The sequence below is a fragment of the Zingiber officinale genome, chromosome 10A, assembly GCF_018446385.1.
Source record: "Zingiber officinale cultivar Zhangliang chromosome 10A, Zo_v1.1, whole genome shotgun sequence".
Taxonomy (NCBI): Eukaryota; Viridiplantae; Streptophyta; class Magnoliopsida; order Zingiberales; family Zingiberaceae; genus Zingiber; species Zingiber officinale.
Window position 1 is genome coordinate 37,116 of NC_056004.1, and position 17,137 is coordinate 54,252.

General features: G+C 41.0%; 1 protein-coding gene across 2 annotated transcripts; it reads right to left on the minus strand.

The window, feature by feature from the left end:
• Positions 1–11,664: 11,664 nt before the first annotated feature.
• LOC122026096 (IQ domain-containing protein IQM1-like) lies at positions 11,665–14,917 on the minus strand. Of its 2 annotated transcripts, none has more exons than XM_042584731.1 (10): positions 14,730–14,917; positions 13,822–14,350; positions 13,617–13,731; positions 13,457–13,522; positions 13,248–13,360; positions 13,073–13,160; positions 12,855–12,992; positions 12,650–12,742; positions 12,460–12,561; positions 11,665–12,374 (listed from the first exon to the last, which is right to left on the minus strand). In XM_042584731.1, the coding sequence occupies exons 2-10, from the start codon at positions 14,322–14,324 to the stop codon at positions 11,931–11,933; spliced, it is 1,662 nt and encodes a 553-aa protein (XP_042440665.1). In that variant the 5' UTR covers positions 14,325–14,350; positions 14,730–14,917; the 3' UTR covers positions 11,665–11,930. The 2 variants fall into 2 exon arrangements, with proteins under 2 accessions (XP_042440665.1, XP_042440666.1); XM_042584732.1 differs by having other exon boundaries at positions 13,248–13,336; positions 14,730–14,916.
• Between the last annotated feature and the right edge of the window lie 2,220 nt (positions 14,918–17,137).

Consider the following 17,137-nt stretch of genomic DNA (forward strand, 5'->3'; position numbering starts at 1 on the left):
TAATTTTTAATTTTTAAACTTTCTTTTAAATCATGAACATGATTAAAAGGAAAGTTTTTACCAAAATTAAAATCAACCTTTTAATCTACAAATAAGGAAAGAGATTTAGCTCTTTTCTTAATCTTTTGTAGAATCTTATAAAAGGAAAGATTTAAATTTTAAACTCTCTTTTAAATCATGTTATCCACATAAAAAAAATTTAAAATTAAAATTCCTTTTTATTTTAATAGGGTCGGCCACCTAAGCTTGAGTTCAAGCTAGGGTCGACCACATGAATTCACCTATGAACCAAGTCATGGCCGACCCTAGCTTGGTCTCCAACCTAGCTTGGCCGGCCCCTATAGGATGGGTAAGAAGGTGGGTATAGGTGGGTATAGTACTCTATAATTAAGAGGCTACTATAGGGACCGAGAGGAGGAATTGGTTTTGGTCTCCCGATAAAATTAAGCATCCCGTGTTCGCCCCGAACACACAACTTAATTTTATCAATAATAATTCATTCCACTAGAGAACTATTATTGAACTACCGCACCAATCCCAAATTATATTTTTGGGCTCCTTCTTATTATGAGTGTGTTAGTCTTCTTATGTTTAAGATGTCGAATGTCCACTAATTAAGTGAGTTACTGACAACTCACTTAATTAATATCTAGCTCCAAGAGTAGTACCACTCAACCTTATCGTCATATCGGACTAAGTCCACCTGCAGGGTTTAACATGACAATCTTTATGAGCTCCTCTTGAGGACATTATCAACCTAGATTACTATGATACAGTTTCTTTCTATAATCAACAACACACACTATAAGTGATATCATTTCCCAACTTATCGGGCTTATTGATTTATCGAACTAAATCTCACCCATTGATAAATTAAAGAAATAAATATCAAATATATGTGCTTGTTATTATATTAGGATTAAAAGCACACACTTCCATAATAACTGAGGTCTTTGTTCCTTTAAAAAGTCAGTATAAAAGAAACAACCTCTAATTATCCTACTCAATACACTCTAAGTGTACTAGTGTAATTATATAGTTAAGATAAACTAATACCTAATTACACTATGACCTTCCAATGATTTGTTCCTTTCCATCTTGGTCGTGAGCTACTGTTTATAATTTATAAGGTGCTGATAACATGATCCTCTGTGTGTGACACCACACACCATGTTATCTACAATATAAATTAATTGAACAACTACATTTATCATAAATGTAGACATTTGACCAATATGATTTTTATTTCTAGATAAATGTTTATACCACAAGCTAGACTTTTAGTATACATCCTAACACGAGGGGCACCGACGACCCTTTGGCCGTGCCGTTACTCATAAGGACTTCCCACCCCTGGCCAGTGGATTTTTGCCTTCCCCAGGATTCGAACTCTAGATCTCCAGGTTAAATACTAGAGTTTATGAATCCTGGTAGCCAAGTGAGCGGTAAATTGTCACGCCCCGGGGGAGTCCCTGTCTGAAGAAATTTCGGCAGCATCTCCTCTGTACAGGTGACAATCTGAAATTTTTCTACATCCATAGTCATACATGACCAACACGGCCGGAACATATGTATATAACAACAAATAAATAAGCAAGCAATCACACCATCCACGTAATTAAATAGTAAACTAAAACAAATGATAAGTAAACATCTCAAATCATCCTACTCAACTACACTCATAAAGCACAAAACCGATATCCTATTCAACTACACTCATAAAGCACAAAAACTCAACGACGCAAATAAAGTCAACTTACCTCTTCTGCCGTCCAGGCAGGCGTGTAGAAGATCATATCGAATAAAAATCCATCGACAAGTAAAAGTCCATATAAGATCCAAAGTATCAAAACATAACAAGTCTAAACATAGTCTAATAAAGAAAAACCAAAAGACCAACAAACGTCCTCATGGACTGCAGGGGACTAGCGATTGGAACTCTCCGGACAACATCAACCTGAAAATAGCAACGGAGGAGGGTGTGAGTCCAACACTCAGCGGGTAACAACTTATATGCATAATAAAGAAAATAACAACCAACACTAATCATGCGTACAGTCTCCTGATACAAGAAGGAAAAATGCAACTGAAACTAGCAGGAGAAAACTGTACTAACCATGACCAAGGTATAAGTATAACAGGGTCGATAGACCGAGAGGTATCAAAATTCTGTATGCATGTCAAACATATGCATCCATACAAATGCAATATATAAGTGCAGTAAATACAATCAGAAAATGCATAAATGCATATGATGTTAATGACATGGTCACCCCTGACACCAGTCAGCCATCTCACACACAATGGTGAGACCGAGTGGGTAGGGTTGTGACAACCGTGCACTCTGCCATCACTGCTCCTGATGAGTGACCGAGTGGACGGGATGCTGTCAGATTACACCTATCCTCCTACTCCAAATCATAAATGGGGGAGCTCAATGCTCTTATCTCCCGGTACACAATGATGGGGAGGAATCTCTGCCGGCTACCACGCTGCGTCGCACTACCCATTAGCGGACCAACGGAGCCAAACAAAGTCCAACCGTCTGCCGGCTACCACGCTGCTACACTAAACCAGCGGAGCCTAACAGAGCAGTACTGTCTGCCGGCTACCACGCTGAGTCACCGGACCAACGGAGCCAAACAGCAGAACTGCCACACACCTGCCTGGTATACTACTAACCCATGAGTGGTGGTGTGTGCAGATCCATGTAACTGGTGATGTGCTCTATAATAATGGAGCAGACTATCGCACAGCATGCAATCATGCGAGATGATGCATGACATTAAGCATGGCAAAAATCCTGAACCTATCCACAAATATAAAATGTGTACCCTAGCATCAATGGATCAATCTGAAGATCTAAGATACATAGATCAGATAAGGTATCAAAAACCCTAGGTCCTGAACATAACAAATAACATGGATGTATTACTACCCCTATAAGCATGTATAATCAGGTAGGTACTAACATGAAGTGTATAACAAGTAAACAACACAAACAAACATGTAACAGATCAGGTAGTGACCAACCGAAGCAGATAAGAAACACAATCATTGCTATTTGTTAAAAACATTACTATGCATATCAAATGACATAAAGTCAAAGTACCCACCTCCAATCGAAAAGTCTAATCTGGTCCAAATACGACGTCGAGATACTCGTCTCGCGTCAAAGTCTTGTGCCACGAATAGAAATATATTTTATTTAGCTACAATTCTTCTAAATAGCTAAAAAAAATCTCTAATCCTAAATTAGGGCAAAACCCTAATCATATTACCATCATTCTTCCCACAAGAATTTGTAGGTCCCTTTGGAGGCCGGCAAGAGGGGAGGGGTGCAGGTCCCTTTGAAGGCCGGCAAGAGGGGAGGGGTGAATTGCCCTACAAAAATTAAACCAAAAACCCTTCTCGGATATTCAACTAATTTAAAAGACACTTGTAATAAATAAATAAAAGAGACTAAGTAAAGAAAAGCAGACACCAGAGTTTTACTTGGTTTGCAATCAGGGGATTGCTAATCCAAGGAATGTAAGCGCACTATCTGATTCTCCTCTGGGCGGAGTAGCCTCTTTACAACGTTTACAGCACAAATGAAAAGAACAAAATTGGAAGCACAGAAAGAATTGATTACAAGTTCGTTGTTCTGAATGTGCAGATCAGTACTATATTTATAGTACTGGTCCGGGCCCCTGGAAGGAGTTCCGGGCGCCCTGGAGGGGATAAAATTCTATCCCCAACGATCAGATCGCGTTTGACGCGATCCTGGTCAAAATCCAGCTCCGGGCGCCCGGACCCTCAATAGCGCCCAGGGTCTGTTCCGGGCGCCCGGACCTCTTAAGTCAACTTTGTTGACTTTTTGTGGTCCGGTTCCACTGCTCCGGTTTAGCTCGTTTCGGTCTGGGTCTGTTCGCTCCGGCTCAGCTAGCTTGGGTGATCTCGGCCTTCCGGAATAGGGCTCACCCGAACCCATGTTCCGGCCTTCTCCTCGAGCAGTCTTCCTTCCCGGTTTCTCGTCCCTCGAGCGCCGCGCACGCTCTTCTCGTCCACCGGTGTACTCTTCCGCGGACACCTCGTCCCTCGAACGTACCGAGCCCGTCGGCTCTCTCCCGTGCCGTCCTTCTCGCTAGCCGCGTCTTCCGCTCGACTTCCTGTGTTCCTAAGCTCCTGCACACTTAGACACAAGGGTTAAACAAACGCAGGACCTAACTTAGCTTATTTTAATTACATCAAAACACCTTGGGGTTCCAACAGAATTAATCTACACATGATCATCTATCTAAAATAATCGAATCAAAATCATGACCTATAGCATATATCAAATGCTCTACCCCTTACCTCCTTAGCCGCTCCTGTTAATCCACAGCCAAGGAAGTTTTCTCCGGAAAGGATTAGCTGCTGCTGGAGACTAGAGCAGTTAGCACATACCAATCCCAAATCCATCTAGTTAGGGATTCTAGCACTAATTTACCTAAATCCACATCTCTGTTAGAAGTGAACAAGAGTCTTTACCTACTTCCTTTCCTCCGATGATGGCAGCAAGTAAATCAAAAGCTGGTGAGGGCGCAAGGTTTAAGTGGGAGGCTCGGCAGAAACTGGTGGCCGACGACAGTGAGGATGCAGAGGTGTGGCGGCGACTGTGAACCCAAAATCTAGGGCACAACACAATAAGGGAAGAGAAAATAGATGGTCGGCGATGGTTGGAGGGCGCACTGTGGGTTGTGGTCGGCTGTCGTCGCTAGCGCAGAGAGAGGCAGTAGCGCTAGGGCACATGGGAGGTCGGCGGCGCCACTGGGATCTCCATGGCAAGGGACGACGAGCGCCGGTGGCTAGCTAGGGCACAAGCACATAGGAGGCGGCCGGCGATCGGCGGGCGTCGGAATGGCGATGGCGTGCGTGAGGAGATCGGAGAGGGCGTCAGTGGCGTCGGCACCTAGGGCAAAGAATCACTCGACTGAGGAGAGGGAGAAGAGAAATGCCGACTTCTCTTGGTCTCAGCTTTATGCACGCGAGGGAGAAGGAAGCCACCCGCTTGCAGTTAGGGCAGATCGACCGCGAGGGGGACAAGGCGTGGGGACGGCTTGGCACGGGGGAGGAAATAAAAATAAAAGAAAAAGAGAATAAGAAAGGAAAAGAAAAATAACTTTTCCTTGCTTAAATTGGGTAGCCTAAATAGGCTTTCCCCGGGCCCCGTTTTTATCCCCGTAAACTCGTCCATACGAGCTCCGAAAAATTTCTAAAAATTTTGAAAAAAATTTCTTATCATTATTCGCCATTTTTCAGTATTTTACATAATAAGGGAAATTTAATTACATAAATAATAATAGGTTATAAAAAATTATGGGGTAAGTGTGAGAGGGAGGGGGCAGAGAGATAGAGATGGTGATAATGATTTCCCACCTAAGCATTATCTCTCCCAATCATTGCCTCATTTAATTATCCTAACTGCAAGACACACTCTATCTCTTCCAATCATTGGCCGCATTATTTTCCCACTCACCCAATCTCTCTTCCAATGATTGCGTCATTTAATATTTCCCGCTCACCCAACCTCTCTGCCAATCGCACTCTCTCCCTCCATTTCCCGCTCATACTCTCTTTCCTCGGCGAGAGAGAAAAGGAGTGAGGGATAAAATAATAATAATAAAAATTCATATTAAAAATAATAATAATTAAATAAAGATAAATTGTTATATGATTTAATAATTTAATAATAATAGGGTCGGTCCCCATCTCTCTCTAATTCTGACCTAAATTCTCTCTCCTACGTAGAGGGAGAGGGAGAGAGGTGCGGGAGATAATAATAAAATAATAGGTTGAATAATAAAATAATAGGTGCGGGAGAGAGGTGCTTCCTCTTCTTCTTCTTCTTCTTCTTCTTCTTCACCCTAGTCGGTCTCTCATTTCTTCTCTTCGACTTATTATTTTTCTTCTTCTTATTCTTCTTCTTCTTCTTCGTCTTCTATAAACATGGCCAACAGCAATCGAAATGTAGCCGTATTTTGGCCAAGTCGAGCATGTGATTTCCTGTCCCTTTCCATACACACAGAACCAAACTCTCCTCCGTCGTTCACCAACCGAAGAGGTAGGCCGGTGACATTGAGTGAGATTGTGGGGAGAGTGGTAAGTGTGCAGCGGACCGACGAGACTCTGACCCTCCGTCTCTACGATGGCAGCGACACCACTACTTGCATCCAATTCCTCCATCAAAATCTCGAAACAGTTGTGTCGTGAGAAATTGTAATAAGGCAGGTTGAATTAGTTGACGCGGGGAAGGCTGTCCGAGTCCGAGGGAGGATTGGACTGAGTCCGCATGGGAGACTACAGCTTATTGGATGTTTTGTTATGGTAGAAGAAGATTCCAACATCGAAACCCTCGTCCACATCCTGAGGTGCATGAGACAGGCAGCGCAAGAATATACACCCTAACTCAAGCATGCGTTATGCCTATGTTATGCTAAGTAATGCTATGTCCTGCGTGTGGCCGATGCTGGTATTGTATGGTATGGTATTTAATTTAATGTTATGTGTTGGTAAGACATCTCGTGTGATCGATCCTATGTCATTGTATGTTGTAAAATTGTATGTAATGTTACGGTGGTTTATGGAATATTATATTATCGATCCTATGTCATTGTATGTTGTAAATTTGTATGTAATGTTATGATGGTTTATAGAATATTATCTTATCTTATGTGATACACTGTTAATTTATGTGATGATGAGTAAAAAATCAAATAGCCAGTAGAGAGTATAGACAGTATACACAGACAGACTGGTAGTAGGTAGTATTTTTTGAATGATGAGTGTGGAAAAGAAAAGGAGAAAGAAAATAAAGAAATTAAAATTAAAGGAAAAAAAATGAAAACAAATATTTTAATCTAAGCCGTAGAGGTTCTCGCTCACGGTTTTTTTATTTTTATTTTTATTTTTTAAATTTTTGAATTAAAAAAATAATTAAAATATTTTTTAAAAATTTTATTTCTAGGATTCAGGTTTTGGGTTATAGTATTAAAGTTATTTTTTTTTTTAGATTTTACCTTTGGGGTTTAGATTTCATAATTAGATTATAGTATTTGGTTTTAAAATAAAATTAATTTAAGTATTTATTGAGTATTGTAATATATTAAGGGGATATATTAATGTATTAAGAATTTATATAAGAAAATGTTAATTTTTTAAATTTAAAATATTAAAAAAACAAAAAATAAAAATAAAAAAACAAAGCGATCTCCTGCACGTCGCGCACAGTTACACACTGTGCACGCCGCGCAGGAGATCATATATATATATATATATATATACAAAAATGATATGCTGCGGACCAAAATCGTACGAATCGCTACGGACTTACCTTCCTGATCGGTCACCAGTCCGATCAGGGAACCTCCTGATCGGTCTGGTGACCGATCAGACAATGATCAGTTCCCTGATCGGTCCAGAGACCGATCAGGAAGTTTCCTGATCGGTCTGGTGACCGATCAGGAAGGTATGTCCGTAACGATCCGTTCAATTTTGTCCGCAGCATATCATTTCTATATATATATATATATATATATATATATATATATATATATAATTTCTTTTTTCGTTTCCCGCTCGTGCATGCATGCATGCAGCCAGGCAGGCAGCACGCTGGTGCGTGTAAGAGACAAGAGGGAGGAGGGAGGAGGGAGAGAGAGGAGAAGAGTTAAAAAAAAAAAAAAATTTTTAACCCCTTTCTGCTCGTTTTTTTTTCTTTATTTTTTTTCAGTTTTATTTAATAATATATATATATATATATATATATATATATATATAAAGTATAATTATATAAAAGGGTTACTCTTCGGAAGCGCTCGAGACGACTGCTTTTGATGGAGATGGAGACGGCGAAGGGAGATGTCGGAAACTGTTTACGATGGAACCGACGGTATAAAAAGAATGATTAATTAATTATTTAATCAATTATTAATAAATCTTAACATATATAAACTAATATTAGTTAATTAAATTTAACCTAACCTCTTCGTGTCTTCATCTCATGTCATTATCGTCCGGTCAATTGCAATATTGTCATGTGCAGTGTCATCTCATCTCGTCTTGTTAGCCTGTCATGTCATCTGGGTGTGTCGTGTCGTGTGCAGTGTCCCGTCGTGTCGTGTCGTGTCGCATGCAGTGTCCCGTCGTGTCGCGTGCAGTGTTACGTCGTGTCGTGTCGCGTGCAGTGTCCCGTCGTGTCGTGTCGCGTGCAGTGTCCTGTCATGTCTCATTGACCGTTCGGATTTGGGCCTCGCTGCTGAAGTGGAGACAAAGATTGCTCTCAGGGAGGCTGCGAATGTGGAGCTGGGGAAGTTAGTGCGAGTCCGAGGCACGATCACGCTGGGGGCGGGGGATGGACTGCAGCTTACGGTGAGGGATGTGTTGGTCGAACGCAATCCCAATATGGAGATACTGCACTGGATGGATTGCATCCGCTTGGCGAGGAATTGTTCGGATAGTGCAGCACGTCCCTGAACGCCAGCTCTCGCTATTCAATCGTATGCTATGCTAGCTTCTAGGATTTGAAGTATTGTACTGTTGTAGGTTATTCTGTGTTATGGTTTGTTTGTTGATGTTATCGTAATCAGGTCAGTTCATTTTAAGTTCTGTTATGTGATGTGCGGTTATGTTATGAAGTGATGTGTTGTTTAGTGATGTGTTGTTTTGTGTTATGTCATAGTACATTATGTTATTTTATGTCACTTAGTGTAGTGTTATGTTATGTTATGGTTTAAAATAAACACAAAACAAGTGGTTGTCATAAAATCCATACGATATGATACGGTACCATACTTGACGAGATGATCTATAATACTACGAAGCGTGATGATATAATTTGATATGATACGTTTTTATGCAAAACGATAAGATACATTTCACTACGATACGTTCCTATACGATACGTTCACCATTCATGTCCTTTATCTTTTTCCTACGATTTTGTTCAATTTTTTGTTACAATGTTTTATCCCTTACCCCTAATGCGTCCATTTAGCACAAAGGCGATTTTGGATAGCATGCTATTTAGCACAAAGCTCATTGAGCACAAAGCCCATGTACGCCACATCACATTTAGTATATAAGCCAAAGCCCAATTAGGACATTTAACCCATTTAGGCCAAATAGCCCATTTAGCACATTTCGCCCGTTTAGCACATTTAGACCATTAAGCAAATTTAGCCTATTAAGCCCATTAAGCACATTTAGTCCATTTAGGCCTAAGCCATAAAGCCCTTAGCCCTTAGCTCTTTGCCCTTAGGCCTTAGTTCTTACACCCTTAAAACCTTAGACCCTTAAACACTTAAACCCTAAACCTTTTAACCCTAAACCCTTTAACCCTAAACCCTCAACCGTTAACCCTTTACCGATATTCGTTAATTGTAAATCGTTTATCGGAATCCGTTAGCCCTTACCCCTTAAACCTTAGCTCTTAAACGTTAACAATTAAACCTTAACACTTAACCCTTAAAGCTAACCGATAAACCTGAACCCTTAACCCGTACCTGGTAAATCCTAACCCCTAACATTTAACCGTAAACCATAAACCTTAAACGTTAAACTTTAGCAGTTAACCGTTAACAGATAACAAATAATTGTTAACACTTAATCGTTAACCCTTAACCGTTAACACTTAACTGTTAAGCATTAACCCTTACTCATTATCCGTTAACTAATAACCCGAAACCCTAAACGCTTAACCGTTAATCGGTAACCCGTAATTAATAATAATATCTATTAACTGGTAACCCTTACCTCTTAACACTTAATCGGTAACTGTTAATCGTTAACTCTTAACCCTTAACCGTTACCTCTTAACCCTTAAACTTTAACTCTTAATCGTTAACACATAACCCTTAACCCTTAACTGGTAACAGTTACCTGTTAACCGATAATTAATAACCCTTAACCGTTAACCGGTAACCCTTACCGCTTAACCGTTAACCGTTAAGCGTTAACCCTTACTCCTTAACTGTTACCTAATAACCCAATATCCTAAACGCTTAACCGTTAACTGGTAACTCGTAACTAATAACAATAACCGTTAACCGGTAACCCTTACCTCTTAACACTTAATCGGTAATTGTTAATCGTTAACTCTTAACCCTTAACCGTTACCTCTTAACCCTTAAACTTTAACTTTTAATCGTTAACCCATAACCGGACCTGAAGTCATCAACCTGAGTCATATATGTATTCTACAAACCTGCACACTCAAATACATATATCAAATACAAGGGTGAACTTAACTTAAACTTTTTACCCAAACACCAAAATACATGGTCGCATGAACCATTAGGATTGCTTCAACATCATGGTTTTGTGATAGCGACGACTATTGCCGAAGTGGTGGAGGAATTCTTTGCGAAAATCCTTGAAGCAACCAATGGATTCGGCTGGGAGTCAATTTAATCATCTCTACGCTAAGCCAGAGAGAGTTGTAAGGAACACTTGGCATTTAACTCCTTTTGTATATTGGTGGAGAATAGCTTCATTCTCAAATTTAAGTAGATGGTCCTCTAGGTCATTCACCCCTCCGTATTCTCCAATTGTCAAAGGTCGGAAGTGGTTCGACAATTTATCCTCCAATATTTCTTGGAAGAACGACATGCCTATCCATTCAGGAGAACCACTAGACACCTGAGCTTTTCTCTTTCGCAAATCCCGAGTGGGTGCATTCCCAGAAGATGATCCTTGGGCCCTTTTCACTCGGCCCATATCATCAAATGGTGTGCGGAACATTGCCCAATGGTACACGACCAGGGAAGGTGGCATAGGCAGCAGGCTAATCGGCTGTGCAGGCGCTTGCCTGAAGCTAGTCAGAGGAGGAGGAATTGGTTGGAACCCAGTTAATCCTTCCACTCGAGTCCCTCGCTTTGTGTGAGGGCCTATCATCGATACAGTCAGGTCGTGTGATAGAGGACCCCCGACTGCTGCTTGTTGTTGCTACACTAACTTCTGTGCTCGGGTAATTATTAACAACTCCAAGTTTTCTTGCGATAAAGTAATTGTAGTGAATCATCCAGTCTCTTCCATCTTTGTATTTCAGATTCAGGCAAAGATTACTATCAGTGACGTCAAATTTGATCCTGTCTGAAATCGAGAAAGATGACATACTGGGTAGGTGGCTCTACTACTGACCGTGAGGAGACTCTGAGGTGGAAGAAGATGACACCGAGTTCTCCTTTTTGCATACACTACAAAGAGAGCAAATACAAACTGTATCCAAGCAAGTGGAGAAAAAGATGAATAACATAGCAGTAAAGTTGGATGTGTGTGTGTGAGTGCGCATAGTAAAGCGTACCTGGCCAACGGAGAGAACTCCCTTTTTATACTGATCCTCATACCCTCTGTAATAATGAGGCGTTAGAGAATCTCTTGTATCAAAATATTTTGAGTAAAGGAAGAGAGGTATGATCTGGGACCGACCGACTATATACTGAGAAACTTACCCTTGAAGAGTAGGGAGCTAAGTTCCGGAGATGAATGGTCTATCCAATTACGTACACCTTGACTACCACCTCAGCTTAGGCTTTAATTGTCATCTCTCTTTCATTTTAACTGTCATATCATGACTATCAACCCAACATTACTTTCGGAACCATCCATAACATGCCATATGATAGTAAAAGAGGGAAATAAACAAGAACACAAGCGGAAAAACCAACTTCAAACAAATGAAGATTTCTATCTCTCTATCAAACAACCCATAAAGAAAACAAAGTGACATTGGATGTACATTTTTACTTACCCAAAAAAACAGGAAAAAAAAAATGTGACGCTATATAATGCTCTGGGAAAAAGTGACCGAAGCCAGCTTACAAACTTCGTATCCTTTAGTTAGTGCACTAAGGTGACCATGCAACAGATCAGTTTCGGCCTCACTGGCACCACCACCACATCACCTTACCTCACATTTTCATTTGCTGTGGTAGGGTAAGAGAGACAATGGGGCTCGGAATGCCTATATACTGAAGCCTGGGGGACAACCTGAGTCCATGACTGGGCCGAGGGGAAGGAACAGGGAGGGCTATTGGTGAAGTACTAACTCTCGGTGACAGGTTTACTTGCTCAAGTGCCTTGGATTGTAGGTCGGCTGGGTAATCCCGGACGCACCCAATTCGAGCCCCGGATGCCGTAGTCCAGTTGCACAATAAACGCTTGTTGAACTCAGTTGTCAATGTTTTGTCCACTCTCTGCTCTGTGCCATTGCCTTGCTTGTCGCAATCTTTCGTTGTTTCTGTCACTTTAATTTTGGCAGTAACCTGTGGCAATATTGATTTCTCAACCTCGACTTTTATACAATCGGTGGGTTCTTTGAATGAGGTGTAGTCGTCGTGGTTAATTGAACATCTCTGCATTAATAACAAGTGTTAGAATATAGTCAACATGGAATTCAGATGGAGAAGAAGAAACGAATATGGTGCAAGTTAAATTTACCTTAACATTGGTCAGATCTACATGGTTCTCTTGAAGGAATATGATGAATTCCTTGAAATTTTCCTCTGTTGGAAGGTAATGACCACTGTATGGCCATATGGCCTGAAGAATCAACACAGCAGAATAAGAAGCAAGAGAATGAAAAAAGTTCTTAATATTTACTGCAAAGTAATGGTTTATCGATAAGTACCTTGAGTACCCCTTCTGCAGCAACCAATCTCCCTGCAGCTGTTGTTGCTCCCCCAGCTAAAAAACTTGAGTGCTGGAACTTGCCCTTCTTTTTCTGCTCATACAAAAATGAATCGTGAAGTAAATTGATTGGCCTCTTGAATAACATGTTCCAATTTGCAGCTACACTGCTAGATAGACAAATATTGCAGCGTTTTATTACGTACCTTACCCACATATAACACCCTTGTGGTGCTGAGAACAAATATCCACTTAGAACCATCTGTAGTTGAAACAGGAAGTCCACTTTTCTTAAAGACGAGCTTTCCGTTCATCACAATGACTTCATATGCTTCCCGCTCATTCTGCGTATGGAAGCAATAGACTTGCATAAAAAACATGAATTCCACTTGTTACCAATAAACTAGCTACTTAGTCAACATACCGGTCCAAGGTATTCGATGCACTGGTTTTGAAGCTTGCTTCTCGTGCAATTATCCGGGTTTATTTCTCTTCCATCACCAACATCCAACCTGAATATGAGCAAGCAAGGACGAAATAGGAGATTAAGATGGAGAATTCAATAGCTAAAATGATCTGTATATGCTTCTGAGTTTTACCAGTAGAAGAATGGCTGGGTGCTCTCACTCTTGAACCAGATATCATAATAGAATTGCAAATTGTGCCCGTAGCGATGGCGTGGATCAATCTGCACAATTTGCATGTTTAAAATCTGCACAATTTACATTTCAAAACAATACACACCACAGAATTAAGGCCTATGCTAAAATATCATTAGCTATGCTAAAACAAGGGTATGGAATCTTACAGCTTCTAGCCAGTGTTGTAATGCTAGCTTCTGGCCATTTTCATCCTTTGATAGACCTTTGCCAACCTAAGAAAGGTGAATCCGGTGATCAAGTTGATTGAACAAGGTTCTGAGACAAATAGTTTTATACAAAATACATAAGCGATTGTTTAATTTCTACCTTTGCAGCTCTAGTTAGTGCTCTTGCCCATCTTGAAACTGCTGTCTGTGGTTTCTCAACTTTGAAGAATGACACAGAGCTATGCTCGAGTGATGCAAAATCTAACGCTTTCCACCTATTAATGCACAATGTTGTATCAGAAAAGGTTAGAACTGAGATGAACTGATCTACGTGACATTAAAAACAAGTTGGAACGGAGACAAACCAGAGTTCCTCAATGACTACTGCACAATCCGCAAGGTTTCTTCTAGTTCGGTAACTCTTGTAGACCTTTTGAAGTTTAGTGGCTGCAGCATCAAGCTCGCTCAAAGGCCTAGGTGAAGTAAACTCAGGAAGACTAGACCTATGAGGAAGCTTTAGTTCAGGGACCACAAAGTTGAATCTTTTCCGTGGAACTACTCCGTTGTCGCGCTCATCTGAAACTTGATTCTTGAAGGAAAATGTGGGTTCTAGTTTTGGCACTTGGGGTTCCCAATTCTTGAAGCTTAAAGATTTATCCATGACCGAAGCATTTGGCACTGTAGGCTCCATCTTCTCTGACGGATCTTCTAGTTTGAAACTAAGTGACCTGAATGACATGTTGTTGATGTCTTTCTCGCTGCAGCTATTGGATTTCATCATTAGATATTCTGCTCCTGCGAAATCAAACAGTTTGCTTCCGACACATTCCATCAAATACCACGAATGCAATGAAAGTGAAGGACCCATCGACTCAACTCTGGCCTTGAACGTTCCTGTTACAGTACAACTGAATAAGTTCCAAATCTACCTCCATGGCCTAACGCTCTAAGTACAGAATAGCACGAACAAATATGGAAAGAGTGAAAGGGTTTGACGAAGTATTGGAATTTTTTTTTCTTAAGATGTATATTATTGCTCCAATTTGTTATGGGGGATTGCTGCAACTCCAGATTAGTAAACTAGTTCGCAGACTAAATCAAAAGCTTTGAAATGCGTCAACTAGCGGCTTACAATTAACCCTTTTCCAAACTTTATAACAACAAACAAAGAATTGATAGTCATTCGTGGCCAAACATATCTCAGAAAATTCAGAAACACAAATTCGAGTACGTTGGAAGAAGAAGAAGCTGGAGCATATTAAAGGAAGCATACACGGGCAGTTCACAGCAACTGGAAGAACCGGAGGAAGACAGTTGTTGGTCGACGTGGTAGATCGAAGGAAGAAAGAAACCGGCGTTGCATAATCTCTGACTACTTCCCTCCCATTTAAATAAAGTGAAGTTGGGAGCGATAGAATTCCACGATTGGGTGGGCCCTGGAAAAAAGTCAGAACTAACCAATCTGTACCGAGGCTTAGCCGTCATTTGAACTAATGCCTTCCAAGATCAAAGAAAGGACCGGGGCATCGGTGACATAATTAAGTGGTCATTTAATTTTAATTAATCAATACTAATGCCTTCCAAGATCAAAAGAAAGGACTGGGGCATCGTTGAATATTTAAGTGATCATTTAAGTTTAATTACTTTACCTGGTAAAAGGTGATTGCTCGTTCCAAATATCTTGTCAATTTATTCCTAAGTCAACATAAAAAAATTCATAAATTACGAATAATTAATAATCATTAATACAACTGCCGAAGTACGGAAAGACAAGTTTAATTACTTTGACTGAAACTCGAAGAACGTTCTCTTCCATCTTAAAAATGTCTGGCATACATACTGCACGTACAAATACAATAAAGTAGATATATTTGTTATTTCATTTTATTTTATTTTTTTGTTGGAATGGACTGATGGATTTTCTCAAGGGATTTAGTCCGGCTAAAAAAAATATAATTATTTATTATAAAAGGTTTTTAGTATTAAATTTATTATTTTTTATATAAAAAAGATTTTTTATTTAATCCAATTCTTCCACACCAAAATTCAGCTCACTTCTTTTTCTCAATCTGTTCCTGAGCGCGCACAATGAATTTGTAGTCGAGTGTGCAACGGTATTCTATCAACTACTGGTCAAATATATTTACACTTGAACAACACAGATTTACTTAAATGATGCAGATGAATTGGAATTGGAATTGGAATTGGATTTGGATTGGGTCAAGCGTGGGCGACGTAAGCGTGTATTAGAACTATCCACTACGACAGGGTAGTGGTATTTCTTCTGGATCATTTTTGGGTGGCATTATATAAAAATTCTGCAAATAATGATGGGATCTCCAACTGAATATTATTCAGTCGATATTTATTGATGAATTTTAATTCAGTCGGTAATCATCGACTGAAATAACTTCAATCATTGATTATCGACAGAATAATTATTTCCATTGGTAAATACAGACGGATTTAAAATATCAGTCGGAATGTACAGACTGAATTTGTTTTAGTCGATAAATCAACCTTTGGATCAATAGGTTTAGAAGTTTCGGGTTAATGGGGTTAGCGCATTACCGAAGGAATCAATTTTCTGTCAACAATTACCGACGCTACCGATGGAAAATTGATTCCGTCGGGAGTTTCCTGACAGAATTTGATTCCGTCGGTAATTTCCTTAGGTTAATGTTTTTTTTGAGTTAACGGGTTTGGGTCACTAGGTTTCCGACGGAATTTCCGTCGGTATATCCCGACGGAAACTTATTCCATCGGTAGATCCCAACAGAATATTTATTTCGTCGGTAATTATCTTTAGTTAACGGGTTTTGGAGTTACCGGGTTTGAATGAATAGATTACCGATGGAATATGAATTCCGTTGGTAATCCCGATTAGAATTAGGGCATGTGGCCTCCCTTTCCTCTCCGCGCGAACTTTGCTCTCTCAACGATTTTCTCGGCTCCCGGCAATCTCCTCTCCACGTCCAGCAGCCTCGTGTCCTCTCTCGTTCTCCGCGATCGGCAACCGACGACTCAAGTATGCTTCTCTCCTCCCTCATCTCTTTCGTTTCACGCGCACAGCGACCCCCGCGGCCTGCTCACGGCTGGCGACCGCCCTAGGTGGCTTCTCGCGGTAGGCCGACCATCGCAGGTGCCTACTTGCGGCAGGCTGACCCCTACCGGCGCTTGCTCGCGGCAGGCTAGCCGCCGCAGGCCGACCGCCGCATGCCCGTTGCTGACCACCGCAAGCCCGCCGCCGCAGATCGACCACCGTAAGCCCGCCGTCGCAGATCGACCGCCGCAGGGGCCTGCTCGCGGCTGGCCGCAAGGGCCTACTCACGGCTGGCCGTAGGGGCCTGCTCGTGGCCTACTCGTGGCTGGTCGCAGGGGCCTGCTCGCGACCCTCGCAGGGTCCTGCTTGCGGTCGGTCGGCCGCCCCAGGCGCCTGCTTGCGGGTAGCCACGACCGACCACCGTAGGGGTTGCTCGTGGCCAGTTGTAGGCGCTTGATCAACCGTAGAATTTCTTAATTGTTTCATTGTTGTTTGAACCTATTTAAACTCATGCAGAGGATCTCAAATATTTGAGACAAACAAAACTTAGATGTGATGTTCAGGTGGATTTGATAGTGTGCATGCCCATTATTCTATACATTAGATTTGTTTTACTTCCAATATCTTTTGTTTATTAT

Coding starts and splice junctions, on each gene's coding strand:
- LOC122026096 (XM_042584731.1), bottom strand. CDS start 14,324: ATGGGTCCTTCACTTTCATTGCATTCGTGGTATTTGATGGAATGTGTC. Junction 13,732..13,821: donor GTAGTCATTGAGGAACTCTG/GTTTGTCTCCGT, acceptor GTGCATTAATAG/GTGGAAAGCGTTAGATTTTG. Junction 13,361..13,456: donor TACAACACTGGCTAGAAGCT/GTAAGATTCCAT, acceptor TAAATTGTGCAG/ATTTTAAACATGCAAATTGT.